General features: G+C 42.9%; 1 protein-coding gene across 1 annotated transcript in view; it reads left to right on the top strand.

The window, feature by feature from the left end:
• The window catches only part of SLC1A4 (solute carrier family 1 member 4), a 48285-nt gene that overhangs the window by 1649 nt on the left and 26009 nt on the right, over positions 1 to 20627 (top strand). The window contains exon 2 of the mRNA XM_014569035.3: positions 20128 to 20170. Within this exon, the coding sequence (XP_014424521.2) occupies positions 20128 to 20170 (43 nt within the window). The remainder of the gene's footprint in view (positions 1 to 20127; positions 20171 to 20627) is intronic.

Genomic DNA, 20627 nt, shown 5'->3' with positions numbered 1-20627 from the left:
CACAGAATTAAAATAATATCTCTTCTCCCTGTAAAGATTCCCCTGATGAAGACAGAGATATAAAATCCCTTTTAATTGGTTAAATGTAGTGTTTAACCTGTTAACTGATTAAAGGCGTGGTTTGGGGAGGGAGACTGCTCCAGCCAGGCTGGAACACCCTGTCTGCCACAGACCTGTCAGTACTGGAGCAGCCCTGTGACCATGGTGGGTGGGGAGATGCTTCAGCCCCCACTGGTTAAATGAACCGGTAAGCATCGCCTGTTAAGAGTGATGCTTAGCAGTTAACTGTAACAGTTGCCATCCCTAGTTGAAGGCAAACAATCCTGGTCTCTTTTTAATCTCTCCTCATATAAAAGTATTTCCTGCTCAAAATGCTTTGTCTTGTTGCACATCTCCAACCCCCCCTCTGATTTTGCAGTATCTCTTTTGAGATGGAATCTCAAAAACTGATTGCAGTATTCCAGTTAAGGCTATACTAGGGATGTAAAAAATGATTAACAATGCAATCATTAAAAGTCTTGGTGATTACATGCTGCGGGCATTGCAGTATAAAGCTTATGCTGCAGAGCCCACAGTGCAGCCGGCTTACCTGGAGTAGGGTAGGCAGCTGGGAGCCGGAGCACACCAGGAGCTGGCTTATGCCACCTCTACTTCCAGAGAGCTAGCTGCTGCCCCATCCTGCAGGCTCTGATACAGAGCCAGCAGTGTGGGGTGGCAGCTGGCTCCCTGGGAGGTGGGGCTGGGAGCCGGTGTGCGCCAGGAGCCGACTTGTAAGCCAGTTCCTGGCACATGCTGGCTGCCGATCCCATTCCTAGGGAGCCGGCTATACTGTGAGTTCTGCAGTATACACTTTATACTGTAGAGCCCGCAGCACGAGGCAACAGTTGACTCCCCGGGAACACGGCTGAAGGATGGAACCAATGCACATGCCAGCTTGCGTGCACCAGCTCCTGGCCCCACTCCTGGCTGATACACTCCTGGGGGAGCAAGGTGACACTGGCTCCCCCAGGAGTGGGGCTGTGAGCCATTGTGTAACTGGAATGGTAACCAATAAGCTCATGCCTATCAGTTAACTATTTAAATGGTTACACTCTTGCATCCCACTGACTTACAGAGTGGCATGATACATTGAATTTGTTTTGTATTATCCTCCATCCCGCTCCTTTCTCATCCTGGGTTCCTTCTACCCATTATACAGCTGCATAGTTTACATGCCATGAAAACTTACTTCAAAGGCAAAGCCCCCACTTCTAATTACACAGCCCTTGTTGTTTTGTCTTATTGTCTAGTAGCTGTTATTTCATTTTAAATAGGTGAGGGGAGGGGTAGTCAGGGTTTGACAGTAATAGTTTCACAATTCACCATTTTTACTGTGCACATGCAGGGGCAGTCTGAACAAGAGAGATTTCTTGTTAAAACCTATTTTATTGAAACACACCCCATTGCCAGTTTTTTTTTTTCATCAAATTGAGAGACTTCTACTGCTCTCAAAGCTATTTCCACTTCTGTCTCTTCTTCTTGGATTACTGTTTGTTCAGCACTTTGAAAGAGTAACATAACACACAAGAAACTAGTTGAATTCAGGGTCTGATTGTGCCATCTTACTTGCACTGAGTAATGATTTACAGAGTAGTCCCATTACAGAACATAACCAATGAGAAAATTACTACACAATCTGAAATAATTGGCAGAATGAATGAGAATCTGTAAATTGGAGTGCAGTGTTGTCAAACGTACTGGGGGAAATGGATATATATCATGGGTGTGACTGCATGGAGATACATTCCCTTTGACAAGAGTTGATAATCTCTTGTCTACATTTTGTCTGTTTTTAGATTGGGGAGAAGAGACCTCTTGCTTTTATATTGTATGTCTGAGAACTTATGTTTAACAAGCATGTTAGTTTGAAGGGTTTTTTTAAATACATATTTATTGTTGAGGGAAAAATTATCACTTATGAAACTAGTGCTAAATCTGGTTGAATACTTCTGGGCTCTCCATCCTGTTTTTTACACTAGGGATGTTAATTACTGTTTATTTGTGTAAACATGTAACTGCTGGAAATTCTAATGATTACACATTTACACACTGGGGGGGTGGGGGGCCAGTGCTGGGGGGATCTGACTTTAAGCCAGCTCCCCATGAGCACCAGCTTCTGCCACCTCCCCCCCGATAAAGAGGCAGCAGTGCCAATACATGTGGGGAGCTGGCTTGAAAGCTGCTTCCCATGTGTACTGGCTCCCGCCTTTCCCCCTCAGCCCGCAGCCTCTTTATCAGAGGCAGCAGCATGGGGAACGGGGACAGGCGGTTCCATGGCAACCGGCTTTTAAGCCAACTCCCCCCAGCACTGGTTCCCACCTGCCCTCTCCCACAGCACTGCTGCTTATTGGTTAATCATGTAATTGTCTACACGCTACCACCCCTAATTCATACTGTTTTGTTTGTAGTTATTACCACTAAGGAAACTATCAGTGGTGCTGATTTATATAGCCTCTCAACAGAATGCATCTTAATACAGGCTGAACTTCTCTAATCCGGCACTCGTGGGATCTGACCTGTGCCAAACCAGAGAATTTGCTGAACCACGGGAGGTCAATGTTATCTGGTAGTATTACCAATAGTTCTACTGCTTACTAGGCTCTTAGAAGACACTTAGGGATAAATTAGAGTAAATAACAATGTAGAACACTGAGAGCCAGGACTGGTGGCTATAAACAAACTTTATGGGATTGGGGGGGGGGGGGGGAACATGGCCACACCCATGACAAGAGGACATCTGGCTAAATAAAATCTTGTCAGACAATGGATGTTGCTGGACCAGAGTGTGCTGGACTAGAGAGGTTCAAACTGTATTAACTACATTTCAGTCTTTCTTCATCCCTGTCTGCTCTTAATATGTTTAAAAGGCAGAGCCACAGTGGGGTTAGCTGCTGAGACTGGGAGCTCCCTTGCTTATCGACTAATTGACTAGTAGATTAAACTATATTCAACATCCCTATTGCAGTGCAGACATAGCCCTAGGGGGAAAGCTGTTGAGATTTGATTTTAACAAATAGGGAGGAACTGGTTGAAAATTTGAAAGTGGAAGGCAGCTTACATGAAAGTGATCATGAAATCATAGAGTTCATGATTCTAAGGAATGGTAGAAGGGAGAACAGCAAAACGGAGACAATGGATTTCAGGAAGGCAGATTTTAGTAAACTCAGACCTGGTAGGTAAGGTCCCATGGGCAGCAAGACTAAGTGGAACAACAACTGAAGAGAGTTGGCAGTTTATTTTAAAGGGACATTTGGGCGTAAAAGCAAACTGTTTTGCAGTACTTTCTATCCTTCCTATGCAGAAGACCGCCTTGGTTTAACCAGGAGATCTTGCATGATCTAAAAATAAAAAAGGAGTTCTATAAAAAGTGGAAACTAGGTCAAATTACAAAGGATGAATATAAGCAAACAACACAGGTATGCAGGGGCAAGATTAGAAAGGTAAAGACACAAAACTAGGTTGGTCTAGCTAGAGACATAAAGGGTAACAGGAAGACATTCTATAAATATATTAGAAACAAGAGGAAGACCAAGGACAGGGTAGGTTCATTGCACCGTGAAGAGGGAGAAACAATAACGCAACTTGGAAATGGCAGAGGTGCTTAATGACTTCTTTGTTTTGGTCTTCACCAATACATTTGATGAAGGGATGCCTAACGTAGTGAATGCTGGTGGAAATGGGGTAGGTTTAGAAGATAAAATAAAAAAAACACAATTTAAAAATTATGTAGGAAAGTTAGATGTCTTCAAGTCATCAGGGCCCGATGGATGTGCATCCGAGAATGCTCAAGGAGTTGAGAGAGAAGGTATGTGAGCTTTTAGCTATTATCTTTGAAAAATCATGGAAGACAGAGATTCCAGAAGCCTGGAAAAGGGCAAATATAGTACCCTTCTATAAAAAGGGAAATTAAAAACAACACAGGAAACTACAAACCAGTCAGTTTACCTTCTGTGCCAGGAAAGATAACGAAGCAAGTAATTAAGGAATTCATCTGCAAACATCTGAAAGAAAATAAGGTGATAAGGAACAGCCGATATGGATTTGTAAAGAGCAATTCATGTCAAACCAAGCTTTCTTTGATAAGATAACAAGTCTTGTGGATAAGGGAGAAGCAGTGAATGTGGTATACCTACAGTTTAGTAAAGCATTTGATACGGTCTCGCATGACCTTCTAATCAATAAACTAGGCAAATCAACTTAGATGGGGCTACTATAAGGTGGGTACATAACTGGCTGGATAACCATTTTCAGAGTAGTTATTAATGGTTCACAATTATGCTGAAAGGGCATAACAAGTGGGGGTTGGTATAGGTCTGTTCTGGGACTAAGTCTGTTCAATATCTTCATCAACGATTTAGACGATGGCATAGAGCAGTGTTTCCCAATTTTATTTGGCCATGGAACCCTTTAAAAAAACAAAACGCTGGGAGAAACTGGTCAACAACAACAAAAGTTGGAAAAACTGTCAAGCAAAAAAAAAAAAAACCCTGCTGCTGCGGCCCCTTCAGTACTCAAAAATCAGTAAGACGTGTCTTAGGCTAGTTCTGGCAGGATGGGGTGATTGGATTCTCGCTGAACCCTTACTTTCACTTTGTGGAACACTATTTGGGAAACACTGGCATAGAGAGTACACTTATTAAGTCTGCAGATGATAAGCTGGGAGGGGTTGCAAGTGCTTTGGAGGACAGGGTCATAATTCAAAATGATCTGGACAAACTGGAGAAATGGTCTGAGGTAAATAAGATGAGGTTTAATAAGGACAAATGCAAAGTACACCACTTAGGAAGGAACAATCAGTCTCTTCCCATTCTGTATGTGTGTAGCTATCTAGGAAGGAGTACTGCAGTAAGGCACCTGGACTCTGGTGTGCGAAAGGAAGAGGGGAATTGGGGGCCATATCAGAGAGAGTTTGGTGGGTTTTTTTCTCTCTTGTGTGTGGGCCCCTGAGTGATTTTTTTTTTTCTGTGGATTAGAGGTCTCCAACCCCAAAAAGGTTCTACCCCCTGCTCTCCTCCCCCTTTACAGGAACCAGGTTCTAATCTCTCATGAACCACCCCCACTCCATGAGTTGTCTCCTTGGCTAATGGTTGCAGAACATCTTTCTTCACACAGTGATGTTGCCATGTTTGTTTGCTGTTGTAGATGATTTTCCATTGACTAATCTTAGATGGGCCAAAGGTAGACAGCTGAGTCTTGCATTACATCAGTGTGTGAAGGGAGCCAACAGCTTCACCAGGCCCCTGCGCAAGGGGTGTGCATGTGTGCGCGCGCACGTGGGGGAGGGGGTGGGGCTCTGTACTCTTAAGCACGGGTGGGCTTCAAGCGAAAGGGCAGGGCAGCCAGTCTTCAGCACTGCCTGGAGTTCTGGTGGCATTGAAGGTGCTAACAGCTCTCTGGCTACGTGTAGACTGGCATGATTTTCCACAAATGCTTTTAAGGGAAAAGTTTTCCGTTAAAAGCATTTGTGGAAAAGAGTGTCTAGATTGGCACGAACGCTTTTCCACAAAAGCACTCTTTGCGGAAAAGCGTCCGTGCCAATCTAGACGCGGTTTTGCGCAAGAAAGCCCCAATTGCCATTTTCGCCATTGGGGCTTTTTTGCGCAAAACAAATCTGAGCTGTCTACACTGGCCCTTTTGCGCAAAAGCTTTGCGCAAAAGGACTTTTGCCCGAACGGAAGCAGCACAGTATTTCCGCAAGAAGCACTGATTTCAGACAGTAGGAAGTCAGTGTTCTTGCGGAACTTCAAGCGGCTAGTGTAGACAGCTGGCAAGCAACTGCTTTTGCGGAAAAACTTGCCAGTCTAGACACAACCTCTGTGTAGTATCCTTTTGACTTTGATTTTTATCTGCTTTGTTTTAAGTACCCATTCTCCAGATACTTATGCTCTGTCTCCCATTCTCCTCCCTTTTTTTTCCTCCTCCCTTTCCCCTCTCTGTTTTTTCTTTGTGATCCTGTCTAATATCTGTTTTTTGGGCATTGATCCTTTGGCGAAGTGTCTGAGACATTTGTCCAATGTACAAAGCAGACGGACACTTTCGGTACAAGCATACTGTGGGGCCATGTGTGTATCTATGGCTGTGCCGCTGATTCTCAAACAGTTTCTTGCTATTTCAACCAGAAAGGACACTGTCTCAACTACTTAATTACCTGCATCCTGCTTCAGAAGCCTTTTAAATCTGCACTTGAAAGGGAATCCTCTGAACTGTCATTCATGCTAAAATTCGACACTCTACGCGGGGGGCTCAACAAAGACTCTGGCTATCTTACCCATTACAAAGATAGCCTCTCCAATTAACACCTCTAATATCATTAGCTCACAGACATTTACCTTCCCCCTCCCCTGCATCCCCCTTCTGTTCTGAAATGTGATTGCCCTTTTCATATGTGTTCATTTTTTTTAACTGTATCCTTTGGTATATATGGTTGTGACTATTTTCTTCCACTATTTGATCTGAGTAAGTGGGTCTGGCCCACGAAAGCTCATCATCTAATAAACCATCTTGTTAGTCTTTAAAGTGCTACATAGTCCTGTATTTTGTTTCATGGGGAAAGCACACCACACTGATACGCTATGATTTTTTGTTTGTTTTTCGTATAAGATGCTTCTGTTAAACGCAAGGATACAGGGCTTTGATGTTTGCTTGTTTATCCCTGGTGTCTGGCCTTACAATCTATGTATCTATGAATTGGATTGTGAGGTGATTATGACCCTCTAAGTGCATTTTTTTAAAGGCACCACATGGAATTGAAAGCCCAGACTGGCATGTCAATATTTAATATGGATTCTCTGGAGATTAGGAAAGCTGCCATTTATCAGGACATGCAGTTCTGTTTTTTAATGTCTGTTGGCTTGGGGGCCACAGGTAGTGCTTTGCATTATGTGGGAGGCTTCTGCTTGGCTACATTCCCAGGCTTGGTCACTGATCACTCATTAGCAAGGCCAGACCTCTGAAGAGAAAACACACACACACAGCTCTTGCAGAAGTAGTTTCTTCTGTGGTTTAACAGCAAGCTGACTGATGAGGGGATAGGTACAAAGGGAGAAAAAGGAATGAGGCTACAACTGAGCAAATACAGAGGCGCCTTCTGAGAAATACAGGTTTAGAAGTGCCCTTTCTGGGATCCTTGACTATCCTTTGATGTCATGAAATTAACTTGGGCTGGCATATAAAATATCTGGGCTAATCTAGTTTGACAATGAAGTTTTGAGGTGGGCTAGTGAGCGATTCTTTGGGGCATCACAAATTCAACTGACTTATGTTTTATTTTAAAAATACGGGGATTAAGGCATGGCTTTCCAGGCCTTTGCCAGCCTCTTGCTGTGGAAGCAGAAGCTAGCTGCTGGTGCGAGATCCAGACGTAGCTGCCAACATTTAGAAAAGTTCTGGAAGGACAATTATTGAATCCAGGTACAGGGTTTGCAGTGTTCTGTGCATTTTAGACTGTATGCAGCACTCTACAGATACACATTAACATGCCATAAACTAGAGCGGGTCAAACTATGATTCTTTTCAAGAAAGATGTGAAAAAATTGGAGAGGGTCCAGAGAAGAGCAACGAGAATGATTAAAGGTCTAGAGAACATAACCTATAAAGGAAGGCTGAAGGAATTGGGTTTGTTTAGTTTAGAAAAGAGAAGATTAGGGGGGGACATGATAGCAGTTTTCAGGTATCTAAAAGGGTGTCAGGAGGAGGGAGAAAACTTGTTCATATTGGCCTCTGAGGATAAAACAAGAAGCACTGGGCTTAAACTGCAACAAGGGAGGTTTAGGTTGGACGTTAGGAAAAAGTTCCTAACTGTCAGGGTGGTCAAACACTGGAATAAATTGCCCAGGGAGGTTGTGGAATCCCCATCTCTGGAGATATTTAAGAGTAGGTTAGATAAATGTCTATCAGGGATGGTCTAGACAGTACTGGGTCCTGCCATGAGGGCAGGGGACTGGACTCGACCTGTCAAGGTCCCTTCCAGTCCTAGTATTCTATGATTCTTTTCGATAAGTAAAAAGGAAAAGGTTGATCTTATTTACTTTTATGTGGTTTATATCTTAATATAAAAGGCTAATATTTTGACCTTATGAAAATTAAACATTTATTGAAAGTCAAAACAAAATATTTCAGAATATTTTCCTCCCAGTTGTTCGAAATCAAATTTCAAAATCTCAGTGTTTTCTGCAGGATAGAAATTCTGACTTTTGGCTAGCTCTAGGACCAGCTCCCCCGGGAGGAATTTTAAAAAAAAATCCCTATGTTATAGATCAGCGGTTCCCAACCTTTTCAAGATGGGGACCCATTTTGACAATTCAGGAAGACTTGGTGACCCAAGGCAATTCAAAAACAGGGGGAGGAGAGGGGACAGAGCCACCTGGGGAGACAAGTGGTGACCCTTTTGAAATGTAATGGCAACCCATATTTGGGGCGCAACCCATAGGTTGGGAAGCCCTGTTATAGATGAAGAAACTGAAACAGACACCATGAGCCCCCAGGTGTGTGTATCCAAGCCAGACTCTGAATGTAGTACTTCTGTTCTTAGGCCACATCTTCATAAAGATTGATCTTCCAGTGTTTGATTTAGTGGGTCTAATTTAGGCTCACTAAATTGAACGCTGGGGGTGGCTCTGGTCAGCATGGGTACTTCTCATGATGAGTTAAGGGAGGCTGATGGTAGAATTTGCTCCCGTCATCCTCCTCTGTGAAGACGGCACCAAACTTACCAACTACTTGCATCTTCCCTCCCCCCTTGCTGTATCGGCTTAAAAGCCAGTCTCCCTCCCCCCCCCCCCTCATCACCATCTCCACAGTGCCGCCTCCTCCCCACACACACACACACTGCTGCCTAGAGGTAGCAGCAATGGGGGCCCGGGGAAGCTGCCACAAAGCAGCTTCTGCCCATGGTGGGCCCAACCTTGCCACGAGCAGAGGCTGCTCTGGGTCCCACAAGCAGAGGCAGCAGCCCCTGTCTACCAGGGGTCCCAGCAGACAGGGGCTGCTAGACCTGGCGTGAGCCAGGACTGAGCAAGGCTGTCTCAGTCCTGGCTTGTGCCACATCTAGGAGCCACCCCCACTGTGGCTCTGCATTTTAAATGTAAAGGTTGGACCTCTCTTGTCCAGAAAAATCTGTCGTCCAGCATCGTTTTAATTAGCCGTATGACCACTTTTCATAGGTGTGGCCAACTTTCCCACAGTCCTATAAAGTTTGTTTACATCCACCAGTCCTAGCTCTGTGTTCTGTGCTATTATTTAACTCTAATTTACCCCTACATGTCCTTTAAACAGCCCCATAAGCAGTGGAAGTGTTGGTAATGCTGCTAGACGACATTGACCTTGTGTGGTCCAGAAAATTATCTCATTTGGAACCGGTCAGGCCCCGAGGGTTCTAGACCAGAGAGGTTCCAACCTTATAGTAATAGCTGGGCAGCTCTTACTACATTTAAAATGCAAAAGCGCAGTGGTCCCGGACCCGGTGCAAACTGGGACTGCTTAGTCCTGGCTCATGCTGGATCCTAGACCTACCGCTGCTGTGGCTCTGCAGTTTAAATGTAGTAGGAGCTGGGTTGCCTATGTCAACTAATCGTGTAATTAATACAAATTGTATTGACTACATGATTTGCCAGTTACCTGCCTCTTAACATCCGTAATGTAGACCTGGCCTGAGTCTCATTGTCAGTTGAGCTTGCAGAGAATACTCTTGCTGCCTGCAGTGGCCTTAAATCAACAACCTAATGGCATTCTAACTCTCAGCCATGGATTAATCCTGTAAATCGAGGGATGGATAGGAATGGGCTTCACAGATTCCAGTGCTAGCTCAAGGCAATTGTGGTGGAGACGTGGGACTTAGGGAAAAAACAGCAACACATTTTCAATCTATTTTTGAAAGTTATAAAAATGTGAATATTAGTAAACAGCAACATGCTACTCTGAGACCAAAAGGGATAAAGTCTTGGATTGTAATAACTATGATGTGAGAGAGAGAATGGTGAGTGAGTTACTATTAATTGGTTGCTGGAATTGGATTTTCAAGAAATACTAAACACAGACTAATGTTGTTTACTGGTAACAGGCTATGTCCTCATGATTGTTGCATACACTATGAAAAAGGCAGTGTTGTAGGTTAAACAGTAAATGGTACCAGCTACATTTTTTGCTGCATTTTATAATAGAAATTATCCTTCCCTACATTGTTGGTGTAACAGATTCTTTATAATTATTGGGGAATGGAACAGTAGCTGTTCGTACAAGGTGGTGCATTAGTGAACAAGATAAAAGTTTCCAAATAGGAGTTGATAGAAGACCCCAGTCTAATCTCCTCTTGCAGACGTTGTTTCCTTATCTAGGTTCCTTTTTGAAATGATTAAGTAGGGGGTCAGTGCTGCCTTGCAAAAGGTATTGCGTGGGTATTTTCTAAGCTCTGCCAGTGCCCAGACCTGAGGCCGTGCTGTCCTTTCATGCTGAGTGATGCCCACACCTGTGGTGGCTGTATTTCTCTTTTGCAAATTATACACTGTGATGGGACAAGTGAGGAGTTCTCTGCCCACCTCCCAGTTGTAACAACTGGCCTAGGCACAGTGGTAAGCATGTCACCTCAGAGTGGGGCTGCACTTGCTACCACACCTCTGAGGCTAAAGTAGCTCCTCTGTTCTAGGCAGCCCCTTCTTCTGAGAAAGGGAGGATTGAATTAGAAATGGAATACATCTCTCGCTCAGCCATGTTGACATGCACCATAATGATGTCACTCTCTTCCTCCGTAGCACTGACAGCTTTCCGTTTTACCACCTCTGTAATGGAGCCAAGTCTGTGCTATCGCTGAGCCTCAGCCTGGCAGTGCACTCGGTATCAGGCAACCCCAAAGTCTGTTCAAGGGCGGCCAGCAGAGTGATAACACTCGTGTGCTTTAGTAGGATGTAACACACTTCAGGGTTTGAGGTCTTTAAAAATTTGGTTTGCTGTATAATGTTACACATTCAAGTAACCCATTAATCTAGCAGTGTTTCTCAACCTTTTTTTTATAAAGTACCCCTTTTTAAAAAAAATAAGTGTACCACCACTACCTGCAGTTTTCAGACATACACGATTTTTTTTGTATTGTTGCAACCTACTTGTTTAAACAACTTAATCATAGCCAGGCGGGTGATGACATTTTGGGGTGTAAAAAGTACAAAAATAGTAACACTGTAAAACTTAAAACAAAAATTCAGTTCTTAGAACTTCATTTGTGTTGACGTACCCCCTAGACTTCTCTCAAGTACCTCTAAGGGTATTCATACCACTGATTGAGAAACACTGATCCATCCCTACTCCCCAACTCCTTACGTCCCTTAACCATACCTACTGTGGACCTTCTGGATCACTGCCCAGTAGTCTCTTTCCTGAGTTTCGAGTGGCCCCATTTCACACATTTCTAAGGGTGCATCTACATTGCCCCCATCGCTCAAAATAAGCTATGCAGTTTGAGTGTCAATTTCGAAATAGCTTATTTCTTAATTTGGTGCTGTCTACCCAAATAATGTCTACCCTTACTCCTCATGGAATGAGGTTAATAGGGATGTTGGAATAGTGAGCCCATTATATATTGAAATAACAGGCTTGCTGTTAAGACACGGGATAGCTATTTTGGGATATCGCTGGGTATTTTGGGATACCCAAGGGTTTGTCTGCCTGGGAAAGTGCTATTCCAGTATAATGTCCCATGTGGAAGGGTTGTTAAGATTTGAAAATTAATGCTGATTAAGGATGGGTGAGACTTTTAAAGTGCAATAGCTGTTCAGGAGTATCTCCCTGTGTGGACACTCATACGCCAGAATAATAATAGAGAGGTAGCCGTGTTAGTCTGATCTTGCAAAAACAAAAAGAAAAACTATGTAGCACTTTAAAGACTACCACGATGGTTTAATAGGTGATGAGCTTTTGTGGGCCAGATCCACTTCCTCAGATCATATTCTGGAAGAGAATTGGCATGCCCATATATACCAAAGGAATACAGTGAAAAAAGTGAAAACATTATTAAACTGACAAATCAGATTTAGTACAGCAGGTGGGGTGAGGGAGAAGGAGGAAGGGAATTGCTATTTATGAGTCAATGAATGGCTAATCAGGGGTGATAAGTGGGGAAGCTATCTTTGTAATGGTTAAGGTAATTAGCATCTTTGTTAAGGCCCATTTGTAAAGTGTCAAATTTAAGCATGAAGGAACATTCTGAAGTTTCTCTCTATAATCTGGTGTTAAAATATCTTTGAAGTAAGATGCATGTAGTAAGGTCGTTAAGATTATGTCCAGGTAGGTTGAAATGAAAAGCAACTGGTTTTTCCTTGTGAAGATGTCTGATTTGTGGGCATTAATTCTTTGGTGAAGTGTCTGAGAAGTCTGTCCAACATACATAGCAGAAGGACACTGTTGGCACATGATGGCATAAATTATATTTCTGGGTGAACAGGAATATGTGTTCTTGATCATATAACTGACATGGTTAGGTCCAGTGATGGTGTCACAAGAGTAAATATGTGGACAAAGTTGGCAACGGGGTTTGTTGCAAGGGAAAGTTCCAGGGTTGGTATTAGTGTAGTTGGTAAGAATCTTCCTGAGGTTAGGTGGTTGTCTATAGGAGACTATGGGTCTGTCCCCCAGAGCCTCTTGGAGTGTAGTATCCTGTTCCAGTATAGGTTGGAGGTTATTGATAATGCGTTGGAGGGGTTTAAGTTGGGGGCTATAGGTGATGACAAGTGGTGTTCTATTGTTGTTTTTCTTGGGCCTGTCTTGAAGTAGGTGGTTTCTGGGTATTCGTCTGGCTCTTTCAATTTGTTTTTTTATTTCCCCTGGTGGGTAATTGAGATTTAAAAATGCTTGGAAGAGGTCTTGAAGTTTCTGGTCTCTGTCAGTGGGATTAGAACAGATGCGGTTGTACCTAAGGGCTTGACTATAGATGATGGATCGAATGGTGTGTCCTGGATGGAAGCTAGAGGCATGTAGGTAAGTGTAGCAATCAGTGGGTTTTCTGTAGAGAGTGGTATTTAATTTTCCATTAGTGATTTGTACTGTGGTGTCCAGGAAATGGATCTCTTCTGTTGAATGGTCCAGGCTGAGATTGATGGTGGGGTGTGGGTTGTTAAAGTGTCTGTGGAATGCATCCAGTGTTTCTTGGTCATGGGTCCAGATCATAAAGATGTCATCGATGTAGCGTAAGTAAAGGAGGGGGAAAAAAGGAGACAGGATCTGAGGAAATGTTGTTCTAAGTCAGCCATAAAGATGTTAGCGTACTTTATGTGGGGCCATGCAGGTACCCATGGCTGTGCTGCTGATCTGGAGGTATAAATTGTCCCCAAATTGGAAATAATTGTGGGTGACAACAAAGTTACATAGGTCTGCTACCAGATTGGCTGTGGTATACTCTGGGATAGCGTTTCTAATCGCTAGTAATCCATCTTCATGTGGAATATTGGTTTAGAGAGCTTCTACATCCATGGTGGCAAGGATGGTGTTATCAGGGAGGTTATCGATGTTTTGTAGTTTTCTCAGGAAGTCAGAATAAGATTGCCTTGTTCCTATTTAACATAATCTACATCTGAAGAATAACTTCCCTGTCTAGACAAGCTCCAATTAGAGCAGGATACTGTGGGAAGCTGCCTATCCTTCATGGCAGGACATGGGCTAGGGAGAGAGCGAGAGAGGTTTTGTTGTGATCCTGGGAGTTTTGTTTTTCTTTTTGGCCTTGTCACCTGAATAACTTCCATTTCCCATCTCAGCCCTCGCAAAATTAACAATTCTAGCTAGCAGTGACACTTAGTGGATAGAGCACTGAACTGAAACTTGGGAGAGCTGAGTTTGATACCCACCATTGGCTTTGCCTGGCAGATTACCTTATGCAAGTCATTTCCTTTCACTGGTCTCGTGTTACCCTTCTGTAAAGTGGGGATAATAAATTATACTGATCTCCTTTGTAAAGTGTAAAAGATCCGTGGATGCCCTATATGAGTATTACAGTTATTTGTTTCATAGGAACCCATGTAAATTCCAGGTATAAAAGGGCAAACCGAGGAAAAAATATTGTCTAGTGACTGTATGTGGTTTTCATGTGCAATGGCACATTTGCCTAAGTGCCATCCTTCCTTTATGCTGGCGCACATGGACAGGAAGCATATTTGTGCTTCTGCATGTGAATTTCCCATTTTGAACTGGGGACATAACGAACACAGACTCATACTGACAGAACTGGGGCTGGCTTTCCAAGGGCTTTTAGTTTTGCTTCATTGCTCATAAGCAGCCCTGCCTGTGATGTGAGCACATGATCAGCCTACATGCCTGTCAGTTCTGGGGATGGCATTTTCCTATGGAACACATTCGATTTCTGAACTTTCTATGGGAGTGTTTGCACAGATTTCTCCTTGGATGAAGTTGTAAGCCTGTGGTGCTTTCACACTAGTCTGTCTGTCATAACAGGCTGATTTAATTCACATGATGACTTGAATTATTATGCTATTGTGTCTAAAACTACATCTTAGTGTCTGGCTGATGTTTATTCAGTAATAGGTTTTTAGGACATTTTTTCTAAATAGTAAATTTCACAACAAACAAGAACATTAAATTAGATGCATCCACGAATAAATTACTTAATTACAAAATATCTAGTCTGAGGGGGTTCCTTTTGATATCAGTATCCTTAATTTGGCCCATGATTATATTGTAACCTAAAATTACCTAAAATTGCTGTCTTTAAGGTCAAAATTGGGTCAGGTGATTGGGGAAGTATAGTTCTATTTCTGTGCACCATCTTGAAGCATTATCTGTCAGTTGCAGCCAAAAATTGCCACTTGCTTTACTGAATTGGGACTTTCTGCAGCGTTCAACCACATACTAAAACCCAGTGGAAATGAAGCATATGCTTTAAGTTAAGTACATAAGTAATGAGCCTAACACCCAAACCCTACAAACAGTTACATGTACACTTAACTTGTATGTTGTGAGTTGTCTCATGGAGGTCAATGGCACAGCTCACATGCATCAAGTTAACAATGTGCGCAATTGTTTGTAGTACTGGAGCCTGCTTGAATTTCTCTCCCTTGTTTTCTGTTTTTTTTTTTTTTTAATAGCTCAGCAAGATATTTATACCATGAATTTCTATGAAACAAAATGATATTTCTCAGCTCTAATGCGATCTGACTCAATAATCCAAATGATTCCTATCACGCTTTCAGTGCTGTTGACAAAAGCAACAAAAAGGCTGTGAGTGTTAACCAGTTGTCTTGTGAAAGTCTGTGTACTTTGTAGTATCAGCAAGGCTGTGGGAAAGTCCATACAGTGTGGCTAGATAAAGAAACTATGAATAGAAGAACACCAAACAGGGCATCAGTTGTGTTGATAGTGTAGGTTAGTTAGGCTATGTCTACAGCTGCAGCTGTGCTGCTCTGAGCTCTCTCCTGTAGCTGATCTAGGCTGATGGTCTGGGAAAGAGCTTGATGGTCTGGGTGACAGTGCACAGATCAGCATAATTAAACCACGCCAACAAGTGGCAGTGAATCCTGCCGAAACAGCACTGTCCACACCTGTGCTGTTGGTGAAACGTACGTCAGTCAGGCATGTGGGTTTTTACATTTTTTTTTCCACATCTGGGCTAACAGAATTTTGTGCAGACATAGACATTAGGGATGTAAAATCCCATTTAATTAGCTAACCGGTCAAAGGGTCAAACATTAGGTTAACTTATTAAACAGGGGTAGGCAGGAGAGCTGTTCCAGCCCACTGAGCTGGAGTGGCGCCCTCGCCACAAGCAGGGGCTGCTCCAGCCCCATGGAACTGCTGGAAGGCTCGGAGGGAGCGTTTGGGGGGCCCTTGCCTCCAGACCCCACTGCTGCTTCAAGCCTTCGGACTCCCAGTCTGCGAGCCCACCTGGGCTGGGAGCCAGTAGCTCCACGCAGAGACACACGGCTGCCAATGCCGAGCCAGCAGCCCTCCGCCCGTGGCGGGCCGTGGGCGGGGCCTGCTCCCAAGTAACTGTTAACCATTACTTGCTAAGTATCACCTATTAAGGGTGATACTCACCAACTAACCTGTTGACAGGTTACCTGTTCACCTCCCTAGTAGGCAGACATACCCTTACCTTCAGCTGGCTTCTTTTCCTTTCTCTGCTCACTCCTGCTTTGCTATTCCCTGGATTTGCTTCCTTTCTTCTCTATGCTAAGGCAGCGGTTCCCAACCGCCCACCAGCCACACATCCCTGCCTGCTGGGCTGCAGCACACTGCCAGGCTATGCCCCCAGCTGCTAATGAGCCCCACCTGCTGGGGTTCCCCATATGGTGCTTGCCTGTACACGCACAAAAAGTTCTCTTCCCACCCCTCCCCACGCAGCAGCAGGGTGAGCAGCAGTAGGGAGGGCCTCACTGTGACCCTGGTTCCAGCTCCAGCGGCCGCTCCGTGGCCCAGCTGGTGAGGCTGCGTGATGGGCTGCATTCTCCTCCCATCTATGCTGGCACTGCGGGTTGACTCCCTCCTTTCTCCTTGCTTGGTGGGAGCCTCCCCCTAGCCTCCAGCTGCTCCCAGCCAGCATGCACACGCAGGAACTGCCACCACCCGGCCATGCTGAGCCCTGGGCGCTTTATCCTTCTTGGGGGCATCTTGTGCATAGGAAGGAAGGGAAATCAGGGTTCAAAGAATCAAAAAAGCATTTCCCTTCCTTGATTTTGACATTCACTATACATTTATTTTTATTATCCCAGGATCTGCATTTTGTATATTTGAAGAGCTTATTTTATTGGCATTACAATTCAAAAATTCACCAACTTCATTCTTCTGATAAAGTCCACATGACTACCCCAGTCACCCCAGCATCCACAAAGCTGTCACTCATTTATGCATGCATGCCCCAGTTTCATTTTTTTTCCCTTGGCAGGATGCTGCTGACATGAGGATTAAGAGCCAAAGCCCCATCCTCTGCTGTCATTAATGTTTTTTTACACGAAAGCACTGTCCATGTGTTTGGTTATGTTTTGCAATTTTTGAATACTACTTTTGGGATCGGGTGGGGACTAATAATAAAAAAAATCTGTTACAATGACATGTATTGTGCGGACAGAGATGCAAAGTAAAATAACGTGATCCTTAAAATTAATTACCATAATACATATGCAAATAAATTAACTACCCTCACGAATGTGCAAATGTTTCAGTGCCAGTCCACCAAATGTTTTTGAATGAGTTCACCGATCCGTGGTATAAAAAAGGTTAGAAACCACTGCTCTAAGGTCTCAATTACACTTAAATATTTTGCTGGTATGCTAGGGTTAGAGACAGGTCCACTGACACGATAGCTATTCCCTCCTAGTGTAAACACAATTAGACTGACAAATGTGCTTTTGTTTCTATAGTTTACAGTGACTTGGGCAGTAAAATAAATTTGCTGGCAAAAACACTCTTTTCCCTGTATAATTGGTGACATTACTGTGTCAAATAAATCCCACCCCCAATTGACATTTATTATGCCAGCAAAAGCTTTAAGTGTAGACTTGGCCTAAGCCAGACCTTTTCGTAGTATTTTCACCACCGTGCCCACCAATGTTCCCCATAATCTTCTCCATCCATGTATGGAATAAACTTCATGTGCATCAATGAATGTGCATCACCAGTGGAAACAAAACACCTAATAAGCTTGGTGGCATTTGAATTTCTCCAGAGTGGCCGCACAAGTGCGCAGCTTGTTTTCAGATAGGTGACAGATCAAGCCTACAGTTAGAAATACAGGTAACTCGCTACCTCAGCATTTACATACGTAGCATACCGATGACTATTACTTGTAGGCAGTGGGTACAGGGTTGTTAAGAATCAGCACTTAAGTAGGAAATATAATGGAAACCTCCACACTCTATATTACAGTTTTAAAGTACAGAATTGTAAGTATTAGCTGGGATGGTAACTGGTTAAGATAGGAAACTTTGGTCACTGCACAATAAAGAGGGGTAAATAGCAGTGTCCCCAAAGGATCTGTACTGCATCTAGTGTTGTTCAGTGTACTCATAAATGATCTGGAAAAAGTGCTAAGCAGTGAAGTGGCAATATTTGCAGATGATACAGTATTTTTCAGGATGGTTAAGTCTAAATCTGACTGCAAAGAGTTTACAAAGGGTTATCACAAAACTGGGTGACTGGGTAACAGAATGGCAGATGAAATTCAATGCTGAGAAATGCAAATTAAGCACATTGGAAAACATAATCCCAAGCGTACATACAAAACGATAGGGTCTAAATGAGCTGTTGCCACTTAAGAAAGATCTTTGTGGGATTGTGGCTGGTTCTCTGAAACCATTTGCTCAATGTACAGCAGTAGTCAAAAAAAGGTAGCAATCTTAGGAACCATTAGGAAGGGGAAGATATAATGCCACTATGGAAATCCATGGTATGCTCATACTTTGAACGCTGGGAGCGGTTCTGGCCACCTCTTCTCAAAAAAGATGTTGGAATTGGAAAAGGTACAGAGAAGGGCAACAAAAATGTTGTGGGGTATGGAACAGCTTTCCTATGACGTATAGTTAAAAAGAGTAGGACTGTTCATTTTGGAAAAGAGATGACTAAGTGGAGATACTCTAGGTATCTCTAAATTACTAGTTGCCAGAATCTGGGACTGGAGTGCAGGGGATGGATCACTCAAATCACCCTGTTCTGTTCATTCCCTCTGAAGCCTCTGGCATTGGCTCCTGTTAGACACAAGCTATTGGAGTTGAGGAGCCATTGGTCTGACCCAATATGGCCCTTTTTATATTCTTATAAAAAAATCTCATATGAAGAGAGAAAAAGTTGGCATTGTTTACCTGAAAAAAGGAGACAAATCAGAGGGGATAAGAGAAAAGTACATAAAATAACGAATAGTCTCAAGCTAGATAATGAGCTTCCATAACACGAGAACAAAGTTCATTCAGTTAAATTAAAGGTAGCAATTTTCAAACTGATAGAGGAAATACTTTTGCACACAATGTGTAATTAATATGTGGCACTCATTGATGCAGGAAGTCAACGAGGCCAAGAATTTAGCAAAAATTAAAGGGGAATTGGAACTTGCCTATATATTAAAAATATCAAGAGTTACAGTTACTGTTAAACATTTTGGAAGAGCTAGTAAACTTCTGCTTCAGGCCTTACGACAGCTATTAACTATGAAAGATTAGGAGGTATCTTACACTTTTTTTCAGAAGCATCTGATACTGGCTACTGTTAGTAATGGGATACTAGACTAGATGGACTATGAATCTGAAACCATATAATTGCCCCTATGTTCCTAATAACCAGCAGGAAAAAAGAACTATCAACAAATGATTGTAAAATGGGTTCATGTTATGAAACTTGCATAGATCTGACATTCTATAAGTGTGCTAAACAAGTGTAATTTACCTATTGAAAGAACAGTAATGAAGTATAACGGTAAAAACTGCTGGGGAGCAAAATAAAACAGGGAGTGCAGCTTTATCTTATAATCACCAACTATTTGTTTTCTTTGTTAGGCTTGGGTGGTGATTTTGAAATCCCTAGTTTTTACATACTCCCAAGTTAGAGACCCCTGTTTTTTTACTTACACACACATTCATGCAGAATGCTAAATTTAAATGAGTTATTTCTTATTACTTCATACTTCTTGTCAAGCACTTACGCCTGATATGCACTTTACAACATTGTTTTAAGTCACTGTTGGATTTAGACTATAGACTTCTATGGAATTGCACCTGCTTAAACATAGGATTTTAATCCCTTAGTTGCTGTTTGCATCACCGATCTGTGGTATTGTCAGGTTTTATCCTTGGTATTTAGGGAATTGCATTTCCTGGATCTACTCCGTGGCCCTTGCAGTATTGAAAGGTTAAATGGTTCTTTTTATGAAAAAAAAATTCACATGAGAATTAGAAGAATGGGTATTATTTTAACTGTAACTGAATTGCATGCTGTTTAGTAATGTGGAAAGCAATAGCTCTGCTTAGGCATAAAACTGCTGAAAGTTAACACAATATACAGCGTTTTAATGCCAAAATATTTGCCCTCTGGTATAGGTGTTGTGTTCCTATATCAAGTAAAAAGCAATGATACGCTGGTTGTGTACTTTACTTTGTTTTGTTTTTTTTACAGAAATCTGTTTCCTTCCAATCTGGTTGTTGCAGCTTTTCGAACGGTAAGATCCGTGTAGCTTTCAGAAATGGCCCGCACTGAGCAGGCAAGCCAGAGGAATGCCGGCTTCTCATAAATCCACCACAATGATTCATGATTGGGGGGGAGGGGGCGTATTTCCAGAAACTCCTGTAGTAGCATGGCACTCAGCTCCTTTTGAAAGAGCGTATGAACGGGGTGCCTTGCTACATTAGGCTCTCTCGAAAATCCCACACAGCGGTGGTGTACTGATTAGCCTGCTGCATGGCTATCATGCATCCCGGTCACAGATGTTCATATGGCCTATAGATAATGATGGGGAACTAAGTCTCGAATGAATAGGGCTAAACCACCAAAGATCTACTGGAATATAGCAAAGAGCCTTACCAGTCATGACTTGTCCCTAGTTGTCTCATTTCAAACCTGACATGCAGCGCAATAGCTAAGCATGGCAGTATGCTAGCTGGTACCGAAAATCATTT

The sequence above is a fragment of the Pelodiscus sinensis genome, chromosome 3 (genome assembly GCF_052426305.1).
Source record: "Pelodiscus sinensis isolate ZL-2025 chromosome 3, ASM5242630v1, whole genome shotgun sequence".
Classification (NCBI taxonomy): domain Eukaryota; kingdom Metazoa; phylum Chordata; order Testudines; family Trionychidae; genus Pelodiscus; species Pelodiscus sinensis.
Note: the sequence above shows the minus strand (reverse complement) of the source record. Positions and strands in the feature narration are given on the sequence as shown.